Source organism: Staurois parvus, unplaced genomic scaffold (genome assembly GCF_062004578.1).
Source record: "Staurois parvus isolate SC_StPar_1 unplaced genomic scaffold, SC_StPar_1.0 ptg000217l, whole genome shotgun sequence".
NCBI classification, from domain to species: Eukaryota; Metazoa; Chordata; class Amphibia; order Anura; family Ranidae; genus Staurois; species Staurois parvus.
In genome coordinates this window covers 7,929,220-7,941,271 of record NW_028318013.1, presented here as the reverse complement: position 1 = coordinate 7,941,271, position 12,052 = coordinate 7,929,220, and the positions used below count along the sequence as shown (strand labels likewise).

The following is a 12,052-nucleotide window of genomic DNA, read 5'->3' as shown; positions in this document are numbered from 1 at the left end:
GGCCGAAACAGACAAATTTGTTTTATTTTTAATATATTTTTTATATATAATTGTGTTTATATTCGATGTTTAAATTAATATCATGAATTTAAATGAATCTGAATTTATTTTAAGCACCTTTCTGGCCAATAGGCTGCTTTCACACTATGCAGTTTTTGAAGTGCTTTTGCGCTTAAAAAGAAAAAAAAAAAAGCGCAAAAAAATGCATCCCTTTAAACTCAATGTATGTCTTCACAATGGTCCAATGCACTTCCCTCGTGGTGGTAAAAATCCAGCTTGCCTCATTTTGCTGCATATTTGGCAAGTTAAAAAAAAAACAATGCACCTCCCTATTGAGGCCGGGTTCACACCAATGCATTTTTTAGTGCTTCTTGCAGAAACACACTACAGTCCATTTAACATGGACTTTTTAATGACAACAGTGGATTTTTGGTTCAACAGACTTCAATGGAGACGCTGCAGAAAACACATGTAGTGCAGTTTTCACACGTTTGATGTGTTTTTGATGCATTTTGCATTTTTAATCTGCCCAGCGAAAAGTTGATCAAAAATAAAAAGGAAAATAAAAAAAAGAGCATTGAGAACAGATCAAAAACACACGTGTTGCGTTTTTGCTGCTTTTTGCATTTTTAATCTGGCCAGAAACAAATTGGCCCCCCCAAAAAATACAAAAAAGGCAAAATGCATAAAAAAAGCGTCAAAAACACAAAATGCATTGCAAAACAGACAAAACACAAACTGCATTGGTGTGATCCAGGCCTGAAATGCATTGAAAACTTTGCATTTTTAACCACTTCAATACGGGGCACTTTTCCCGCTTCTTGCCCAGATCAATTTTCTCACATTTTGAAGGACAATTAGTCATGCTACACTGTACCCCAACAAAACTTTTATAATTTTTTTTTTTCACACAGAGCTTTCTTTTGGTGGTATTTAATCACCACTGGGTTTTTTATTTTTGCGATATAAGCGAAAAAAGAGCAAACATTTTGAAAAAAGAACACTTTTGTTTTAGTTTCTATAAACAAATTTTGCAAAGAAGTTTGTTTTCTTCATAAATTTAGGCAAAAATTTATACTGCTACATTTCTTTGGTAAAAATAACTCAAATCAGGTGATACTATTTAGTCTGTGTGAAAGTCATAGCGTCTATAATCACGCCTGATGTACTGACAGCCTCGTTTCTTGAGGCCTTAACATGCCAGGAAAGTACAAATACCCCCCAAATGACCCTTTTTTGGAAAGTAGACTGTTCATGGTATTTAATAAGAGGCATGGTGAGTTTTTTGAAGTTATTTTTTCCCACAATTCATGTGAAATTTAAGCTGTGTGTGTGTGTATATATGTGTGTGTGTATATATATATGTATGTGTGTGTATATATATATGTATGTGTGTATATATATATATATACAGTTGCAAGAAAAAGTATGTGAACCCCTTGGGATTACGTGGAGTTTTGCATGAATTGGGCATAAAATGTGCTCTGAACGTCATCTAAGCCACAACAATAGAAGAACACAGTCTGCTGAACGTAATACTACACAAACATTAGATGTTGCAATGGTTTAATTGCACATAACATGTAAACATTCACAGTGCAGAGAGGAAAAAGTATGTGAACCTTTGGACTTAATAACTGGTTGACCCTCCTTTGGCAGCAATAACCTCAACCAAACGTTTCCTGTAGTTGCAGATCAGACCTGCACAACGATCTGGAGTAATTTTGGACCACTCCTCTTCACAAAACTGTTTCAGTGTAGCAATATTCTTGGGATGTCTGGTGTGAATTGCTCTCTTAAGGTCATGCCACAGCATTTCAATCGGGTTGAGGTCAGGACTCTGACTGGGCCACTCCAGAAGGCGTATTCTGTGCTGTTGCAGCCATTGTTTTGTTGAATTACTTGTATGCTTTGGGTTATTGTCCTGTTGCATCACCCATCCTCTGCGGAGCTTCAGTTGGCGGACTGATGGTCGTACGTTTTCCTGCAAAATGTCTTGATAAACTCTGGAATTCATTTTCCCATCAATGACAACAAACCGTCCAGGCCCTGAGGCAGCAAAGCAGCCCCAAACCATGATGCTCCCTCCGCCATGTTTCACAGTGGGGATGAGGTTTTGATGTTGGTGTGCTGTGCCTTTTTTTCTCCACACATTGTTGTGTGTTCTTCCCAAACAACTCAATCCTGGTTTCATCTGTCCACAGTATATTTTGCCAGTAGTGCTGTGGAACATCCAGGTGCTCTTTTGCAAACTTCAAACGTGCTGCAATATTCTTTTTGGACAGCAATGGCTTCCTCCGTGGTGTCCTCCCATGTACTCCATTCTTGTTTAATGTTTTCCTTATTGTAGATGTGTCAACAAAAATGTTAGTATGTGCCAGAGATTTCTGTAGGTCTTTAGCTGACACTCTGGGATTCTTCTTTACCTCATGCAGCATTCTGCGCTGTGCTCTTGCAGTCATTTTTACAAGACGACCACGCCTAGGGAGAGTAGCAACAGTACTAAACTTTCTCCATTTGTAGACAGTCTGTCTTACCGTGGACACATGAACATCAAGGCTTTTGGAGATACTTTTGTAACCCTTTCCAGCTTCATGCAAGTCAACAATTCTTGATCGTAGGTCTTCTGAGAGCTCTTTTCTGCGAGGCATGGTTCACATCAGACAGTGCTTCTTGAAACCAGTAAACCCAAAACAGGTGTGTGTTTTTTAAGGGCAGGGCAGCTGTCAGCAACACATCCAATATCATCACACTGATTGGAGTCAAGGTTGGCTCACTCCTGGCTCCAATTAGCTCTGGGAGAAGTCATTAAGCTAGGGCCTCACATACTTTTTCCTCCCTGCACTGTGAATGTTTACATGTTATGTGCAATTAAACCATGGCAGCATCTAATGTTTGTGTAGTATTATGTTCAGCAGACTGTGTTCTTCTATTGTTGTGACTTAGATGACGTTCAGAGCACATTTTATGCCCAATTCATCCAAAACTCCACGTAATCCCAAGGGGTTCACATACTTTTTCTTGCAACTGTATATATATATATGTGTGTATGTGTGTATATATATATATATATATATATATATATATATACACATATATACATTTTTTTTATTTTTAAACACAAAATTGTCAAGTTATTTATCACACACAGCATATGCATACTTGCAATTACACCGCAAAATGCAGGTGGTTGCTCATCCTGAGTATGGCGATATCACGTGTGAGACTTTTTCACAGCCTGGCCACATACAGTTAGGTCCATATATATTTGGACACATGCACAATTTTCATTCTTTTGGCTCTGTATGCCACCAGAATAAATTAAAACAAAAAAAGCCAAATGATTTTGAAGTGCAGACTTTTAGCTTTAATTCATGGGGTTGAACATTAATATCAACTACAAATTTTAGGAACTGCAACCATTTTTATACACAGTCCCTCCATTTTCAGGTGCTCAAATGTAATTGGACAAATAACTATAATCATAAATAAAATGTTCACTTTTATTATTTTGTTGAGAATCTTTTACTGGCAATGATTGCCTGAAGTCTGGAACACATGGACATTACCAAAGACTGGGTTTTCTCATTCTTTCTGATGCTTTGCCAGGCTCTAACTGTAGCTGTCTTCAGTTCTTTGTGGGTCTTTCTGCCTTTAATTTTGCCTTCAGCAAGTGAAATGCATGCTCAATCGGGTTGAGATCAGGTGATTGACTCGGCCATTGCAGAATATTCCACTTCTTTTCCTTCAAAAGCTTCTGGGTTGCTTTTGCAGTGTGTTTTGGATCATTGTCCATCCGTGCCCATGCCATCACAATGCCTTCACCATGTTTTACATATGACTTTGTGTGCTTTGGATCATGAGCTGTTCTAAGCCTTCTCCAAACTTTTTTCTTCCCATCATTCTGGTACAGATTAATTTTCATCTGTCCAAAGAATGCTTTTCCAGAACTGGTCTGGCTTTTTTAGATGTTTTTTGGCAAAGTCTAAGTCTTAAGAGCTTTAATTCCTAAACCCTTCCCCCAATTTGGATGTACATACCCTCAAAATTAAACCTGAGTGTGCACTTTCATCCCATATCCATTATATAACTATAGCTTGAATACGTTTTGGTAAATACCTGAAAAAAACAAAAATTGTGCCTGTGTCCAAATATATATGGACCTAACTGTAAAAAGGCCCAACATCTAAGTAGCACCTTCAAGCATTCTAGGGGCATAAATTACACACTTCTTTTTGTGACGTATCACCCTAAAGTATATTTTTTGAGGCATGATGAGTCTTTTGAACATGTCATTTTTTTTCCACAAGTTTTTGAAAAATGTGGAAAGAAAATGAAAAAAATACAAAACATATTCTGATCCTCCTTTTGAGTGTGGCGATACCACATGCGTGAGACATTTTCACAGCCTATCTAAACAAAGGGTAAAGAAAAGATTACCTGTGGTTATAGCAGAGTAGTTGTCTGTAGAGGAGAGCACTTGTCCAAGAAGCAGGCAGAGAAACAAAATGCATCAAAAAACCGTGTCAAAAGCTTCCGTGCAAAAGCGCTGCAAAACAGACAAAATGCAAAGTGCATTGGTGTGCACCAGGCTTGAAATGCATTGAAAACACATCAAAAATGCACATGTTGCAGTTTTTGAGTCACATGAACTATGAAAAACACACCCTAACCGTGGTAAAAACGTGGCCAATTCGTAGGTAAAATTGCTCGTTTTCAGAGGCCATTATCTGCACCCTTTTTCCTGTTGGCAAAATTTTGATAACACACTCTTCAGCCGATACATTGGTGCATCCCTAATTGTGACACAGGTCCCTCTCCTATTCTTATTGTCTCCCTATTGCTTGATACAAAATTGAGGTATGGTGGGAGAGGGATGTGTTCTGCAGGTGATGTCCTAGCAGCTTTTTTGCCAGTTTCTATATCTATTTAAAGTTCACCTTTTGGGGAAAAAATAATAAATGCACATATTTTGTAGAAAAAAATTTACATTTATAATTTTTTTCCCCGCAGAAGCCTGCAAAGCTGCACCTGTGATCGGTGGATCATGGGTGCAATGTCAGGTTTCTGCAGATAAGCTCTACAGCTTTCATCCCATACCTCTGTATGAGCTGACTGAAAGCTGCAGGGCTTGTAAATGAACTATCAGTGCGCTCATCAGCACTCTCATAGTTCATTGGAAACTACAAGCCATCTGCCGCAGTGGCAGATGGGACTTGTAGTGCATTCATTCACAGATCGCTGTGAATGAAAGGTGCAGCTGTATGGGCGGAGCCCCACTCAGTCAAGCTGTTTTTGAAAAGTGGCAGCGGGTGTGAGGAGAGGATCCACGCCCGCTGTTACAGGGGGTTGGGGAGGGGGGGTCTGCTGGAGCATGCTACATGCTACACCCTAAATATGGGTGCAACGTGTAACATGGTCCAAAAGGTGAACTCAGCCTTTAAACTGACACAGCTAGAGCAGTTCGGGTAGAAAGGGGTGTATACTTATGAATTGTTTTATATACATTTAACGGCAGTTTAGTATTAGAATTTCATATACTATTGTTTTTACCATGAAAAAGCCAAAAGGTGCATTTATTTGCATAATAATAATAACAGCTCAGACTACTGTATTTTAACATTTGTACTTTGTTTCATTGTGTTAGATGGTATTTAAATTGCACTTGCTGACTGTAACTATAGCTTTTAATTATTTCTGTAGACGCGTATACTTGTAACTCATGGAGTAAGTTACTTGCCACAAGTGGACTCTATTGTCGTGATGGTGGATGGCAAAATAACTGAAATTGGCTCTTACCAGGCTCTTTTGGAACAGGATGGTGCTTTTGCAGAATTTTTGCGTACATACGCCAATGCTGAGCAGAACAATGCACAAGGTGAGGCGCAAGCACAGAAAATGATACTTTAACTAACCTATGTTGTGTGAATCACAATTAAAGTGGATCTCTGCCATGTTTTTTATTGAACTAGGGCAGTAGTATTAATCATATCAATATTATTATTATTAGTAGGATAGTAAATGCTTTGAACAGTTTGCAGCTTTTTTATGCTTTCTGTGGCCCATTGAGAAAATGTTTTTAATTTCCACATTTTATTCAAAAGGAAAAAAAGTTTTGGCAAGTATTCCTAAAAATAATACAATTTTGAAAATCTAAAGCTCAGACAAAAGTAACAATTAATTTTGGACTATTCATGTTTTTTTACAGTTATCTAGCTATTCGCTCTTTATTTTATAGTGACTTTTACATGAAGAGAATGTTGGGGGCCACCAGGGACTAAAGATTCTGCTCTACATAGTCTGTCTATTTCATATAACAATAGTGTCTTCAGAAGAGTGGAAGTATTTTTCTCAGCTCTGCTGTTTTCTGTTCATTTAGAAGATTTATTCTACTATTACCAGCTGCTTGGTAGATTTAAATCAGATATGCAAAATCCTGAAAGTATTACCAACTTATACTTTCTAACTAATACTTTACCAACTAAATGTTCTCTCTGTGACAGCCCTGAATTTCAGAAAGCTTTTCCAGTCATTTACAACTACTGGTAGATTCAGGCCGGATATGGAAATCATTCACAGTTCTCCAGTTAGCCAAGCAGCATGGGTTTCCAGTTCATCATCTATGCAAGTGTTCTCTTTGTGACAGTCCTGCCATTGACAGCAATTGCCTGTCTGTTCCAGTTCACACAGGACTCCACTAACCAGGCCAGACATGTACGCCTGAATTCCTTATGGAGTTTTGTCCAGACCTGTGGCAGTTTTTCCTGTCCCTGTCTCTGTAGGTCACTCACAGACCTATGCTGGGTTATGGTTTGCAAGCTGGCCACTTGGGGAAGTCCTCTCTATTTTTACTTAGACTTACCGTGTTGAATCAGGAACCTTTGTCTCTCAGTGATATGGCTGTATTCTCTCATATCAGCCTTAGAACATCACAATTCTCACCCAGCTTACCCAGTCTGATTCTATGCCCTCTCTGAATTAAGAATAATTCTAACTAATTTCAGTCTGCAGCTATTATGCCCAAATCTAGTTTTTGTTTTTTTGTTTTTTTTGCTGTTGTGGCTGTCAGTGTTACCCTTTTGACTAGTGAAATCAACAGCTCTTTCTTCAGGCTGTATTTCTGGCCACCGTTGTTCTATCCTTGAGTATATCACTAAGTCTGCCCTTTCTTCTGATTTCATTACAAATTTAGGAGAAACTATGGGTAGCTGGTCTCATCTGCTTATAGCATGCGTTTAAAAATGGCTGTAATTTCTAATTATAGTTGTGTTGGTATTGTTATGGTGTGGTTCTAATGTGAGTACACATGCATGGGCACCTCTACAGTGCTGGACTGTGGAATTCTTGTACTCAAAGCATTTGTTCTGCAAGGGATGTCTCTTCTGATTGATTCTAGATACTGTTTATCTTTGGTGATATAGACAGCAAGAGCACTCATCTTCCTAAGCAGAAGAAGCCTAGGGCATAGGCTGCTAAATCTTCCACTTGTTGAGAAACATTTCTTTAGCTTCTCCAATTACTCGTTCAGATTCTCCAAGCCTTGTTCTCAGTCCACTGACCAGATCTAACACACAGATTTGCTTTTTCTCAGCGTGAAGGAGCACGCCCACTTTCCAGAGAGGGGTTTTTGTTAACTTTTGCAGACACTTAGGCCTCATGCACACTGTAAGCTTAAACACATTTTTTCCCCCTACAAGAGTTCTGTAGCGTTTTAGGGAAGGTTAAAGTGTTACTAAACCTACAACTGTAAAATCAAGCATGCAATAAAGCATGCTTGTTACACTCACTGTAGAACCTAAAGGGTTAATCCTCTACATTGTGTTAAAAGGCCATTTGATCCTGTTTTCTCTGCCCCTCCTCGTTCAAATGTCCACCTGATAAGACAGACTGAACCCGTAGCCACATGCACATGCTCAGTTTATTGTGTATTGCTAAAGAGGGTTTTTTTTTTCTTGGGAGAGTGCATGTGATCAGCACAGAGCCAATCAGCACTGTCCAGACAGAGGTTTCGGGGTTTTGCATCCTCCTAGAGCAGAAAGAAAACTCCTCCGACAAACTTTAACCAGTGCTCTGCTGAAGTCACAAGACTGTTCTAACTGCTGATGAGAAAAGGTATTTAGCAGTTTATATTTACTAAAATAATTGCACTTCCATGTTCTGTGTACTGTGGCAGACAAGATATAGCGAATGCTGGGTCCTGGGTTTGGTAACACTTTAAGGCCTCATGCACACTGCAGCTCAAAGAAGCTTCTCCAAACCCTTTGAGTCTGTTTTTTCTGCCTGTAAACTCCCCTGCCACTAAACTCCTGAAAATGCCTATAATGTGCATGGACATAAGCTAACATGGAGAGGAGTTACCAGACAGAGAACACGAAAAGCTAAAATACCTATAGGAGCAGCTTCTTTTGAGCTGCAGTGTACATGAGGCCTTAGACTATGTGCATTTGTGATGACTGGGTGCAGGAGGTGCCCAGTGCTCCAAACTGGAGTTTCACTATCTGCCACCTCCTTGTTTTCTTACCTCCAAACTTTGTGTTACCCATAGATTAGCAGTTCTCCATCAAGCCATCTCAGGTTTTCTGGATGAGGGTGTCCTTGCCCCAAGGTTCTGTGGCAGAAAGGTTTCACGGGTTTTATTACAACCTATATTCAAAGGGGGCATGGGGCCTCTATCAAAATACTGATTATCTTTATTTGAATCCATAAATCCGGCATGTAATACACTAAATCTGTCATTGCCACTCTTCACCAGGGAGACGTTCTTGCTTTTGAGGACATCAGGGGCGGCACATACCTGCTTATCTCCTTCTTTTCAGCACATGTGCATTTCCTCTGTTTTGCTTTGGAGCTCTTACACAAAACCGTTTGTTGCCCTGCCCTTTTTTCCTCATGCCTGCTCCCCATGTGTTCACCAAGGTGCTAGCCTAGAATTAGCTCTGTTGCACTCTTGTGGCTTCCCCATTGTGGGATACTTGGACAACCTCATGTTGTGTTGAGGAAACCGCTACCATGGGCTCTGACCAACAATGTGGTTTTGACCGTTCAGAAGCTGCAGCATTTTGGCTGGACTCTGAACCTTCAGATATCGTCACTGGAACCCACTCATTGTTTGGAGTCTAATCTGAGACACAACTGAAACTAAAGTGATCATTCCTCAAGAAAAATTTCACTTTCTCCAGTCCCTGATTTGACTTTTCCTATCCAGTTGTTGCCCAGTTCTCTGTTTTTGATGAGAGTTCTAGACCTGAAGTCACCTTCTAGGTAAATCCATTCACCCAATTTCACTCCAGGCCTTTTCAACATAACATTATCTCATCATAGGACTAGTCAATCTGTTTATGGCTTGGTGGCTCAGGAGTCTGGCTCTGAAACTGAGGAAGTCTTTCCTTCCTGTCTTTTGGAGGATCTGTATGATGGATGCCAGACTGTCAGGCCTTGAAAGGGTCCTAGACACCCTGTCAGTGTAGGGAACTTGGCTATTAGAGAAATATTGTATCTCCATTAGCATCCTGAAACTACAGGTGATTTGGAGGTCTCTACAGTTCTGACCCATCCTGATGTAAGGTCATCTTATCCAGATTCAGTTGCTATTAGCCATCAGGGAGGAAACAGAATTGTTACTGCACCTCCAAGTGTTATAGAATATTCTGAACCCCAGGTTCAGTAATATATAGGTTTGTCACAGTTGATGCTCTATTGACTCTGCGGGATCGATATACCCTGTCTTTTCTCTAAAACTTTTCCTGTCTATGCAGGATCTGGAGGGTGATCGTTTTTGCTTTGGACTTTCCAGATCATCTGGAGCTCATTCATGTTTCAAGGACCAATTTGTATTCTTCCTTTATGGTTACTGGCTTTAACAGCGTGGCTTGGATTTTTTAGATCCAAGAGCATCTTGGGATCTATGATGCTTAAAATTAGAAAGGCTTATGCCTGCAATCATTGTTCTCTACCATCGAATGTGTCAGGCATACTTTACTCAATCCACAGAGAAACTCCTGTGGTGGACGCCCAGAGACTCACATTTAAGTATTTTCCTTCTGACAGCTGGTTCTCTACCAGCGTTTTCCTCTTAGTACTTTCAAAGGATAAAGTTTCTGCTCTGTTTATTTTGTTTCAGAGACCAATAATTACCTGATTTAGATCTGTGTATAAGCATTCTTCACTATAGCTCCCCCTGTTTGTTCCTCTGGGGCTCTGAGGGATCTGAATTTGTTTCTCTCTGTGATTCAGAAACTGCCATTTGAACCCTCCTCTCTCACCCACACATTGGTATTCCATGTAGACATCACCTCTGTGAGGTGAGTACCTGAACTTACTGCCTCGTGCCTGATACAGTTGACACTATTATATGTACAGAAAAAATAAATATGTTTATTTTTTAAAAAAAAAGCACGTTCCATTGGAATAAGAAAGCTAATATGTTTTGCTACAGAAAAACCTAAATCACCAGCTTTCACATTACTGGTCATGTACTAAAGGGGCCATTAAATATTCTCTGAATAGGAGACTGAATGAACAGGGAGGGAATTGCCGAAGCTTCTGGCTTATAGAAATATTCAAAGGTTGCAGTTTGCCGTGTTTTATATGGACAGGCTGCCCTATTTTGTGTGTGATTAGACTTTTATTAGCACCTGCCCTAAAACTGCAGTCTCTGAACAACTAAAGACCTTACGACATTACAGCTGTGTGAGCTGTGTGTTCCATCGGACTGCTGCTGCAAGTCCATAACCGAATGAATGAGAAGCAGAAAATCCACAGCTGAAAAAATGAGTTTCAGGACAGCTGCAATAATAGTAAGCCTTATGCAGGCCATAGATGGGTCGAAAATCGGCCGATTTTTCTTTAAAAAAAATGAAAAATTGGTCGTTCAAGCGGTCGATGTTACCAGCAACGGTACAAAAAAATCGGCTGATTTTCATCCCGTCTACAGCCGGCAAAACGTGTCCCTGCAGAGAGCTCCGCTATTTCTTTGACAGTTCTTTGACATTTATAGCGGTTGCAACAATGTATCTATTTGTATCCATTTAGGATACAGATGTTTTTATTTGGAAACAAATAGATACATTGTTGCAACCGCTATAAATGTCAAGGAACTGTCAAAGAAATAGCGGAGCTCTCTGCAGGGACACTTTTTGCCGGACTGGAATTTCTCTTCTTCATCCTCTTCTTCTTCCTCTTCTTCTTCATCTTCTTCATCTTCCTCTTCTTCATCCTCTTCTTCTTCTTCTTCTTCTTCTTCTTCTTCATCCTCTTCTTCTTCTTCTGCTTCTTCTTCTTCTGCTTCTTCTGCTTCTTCTTCATCCTCTTCTTCTTCTTCTTCTGCTTCTTCTGCTTCTTCTTCATCCTCTTCTTCTTCTTCTTCATCCTCTTCTTCTTCTTCTTCATCCTCTTCTTCCTCTACTTCTTCATCCTCTTCCTCTTCATCTTCTTCTTCAGCTTCTTCATCCTCTTCTTCAGCTTCTTCATCCTCTTCTTCAGCTTCTTCATCCTCTTCTTCTTCATCCTCTTCCTCTTCTACCTCTTCCTCTTCTTTTTTTTTCTTCTTTTTGTCTTCCTCTTGCAGCTCACTGCTCATGCGCAGATTTTTTTATCGGTAAAAAGATCGGCCGATTTGCCCATCATTGGCGCGAAAATCGGCCGATTTTTTTCCAACTTTACCGATAAAAGAAAACCTGCCAAAATACCGAAAAACGGCCGAACAATTAGCCCACTAACGATCCGAAAAATCGGCCGATTTTCAACCCATCTATGGCCTGCATTAGTCCCTGTTCACACATACTGCAGTGGCCTTCGTTTTACTGCACTGAAGGAATGCAGGTCACCACAAAGACAACAATTTGTTTTTTATGTGTCCTATTCACACCACAATACAGGTGTCATGTGCAGTGCCTTGCATTAAAATGATTTGTATGCATTTTAATGCAGCGCATGTTAATGCACATTAACGCAATACAAGTCTATTGAGGAAAAAAAAGCTTTTTATTATTTTGTCCCTTACAAGGACCTATACAGCAGCCATCTTAAAGGGGAAGTAGATAGTGTGCAGTGG

General features: G+C 39.8%; 1 protein-coding gene across 2 annotated transcripts in view; it reads left to right on the top strand.

The window, feature by feature from the left end:
* The window catches only part of LOC149460927 (multidrug resistance-associated protein 1-like), a 382,011-nt gene that overhangs the window by 261,240 nt on the left and 108,719 nt on the right, over window positions 1-12,052 (top strand). For both annotated transcript variants that reach the window (XM_089679079.1, XM_089679078.1), the window contains exon 19: window positions 5,704-5,878. In XM_089679079.1, coding sequence (XP_089535205.1) covers window positions 5,704-5,878 — 175 coding nt within the window. The remainder of the gene's footprint in view (window positions 1-5,703; window positions 5,879-12,052) is intronic.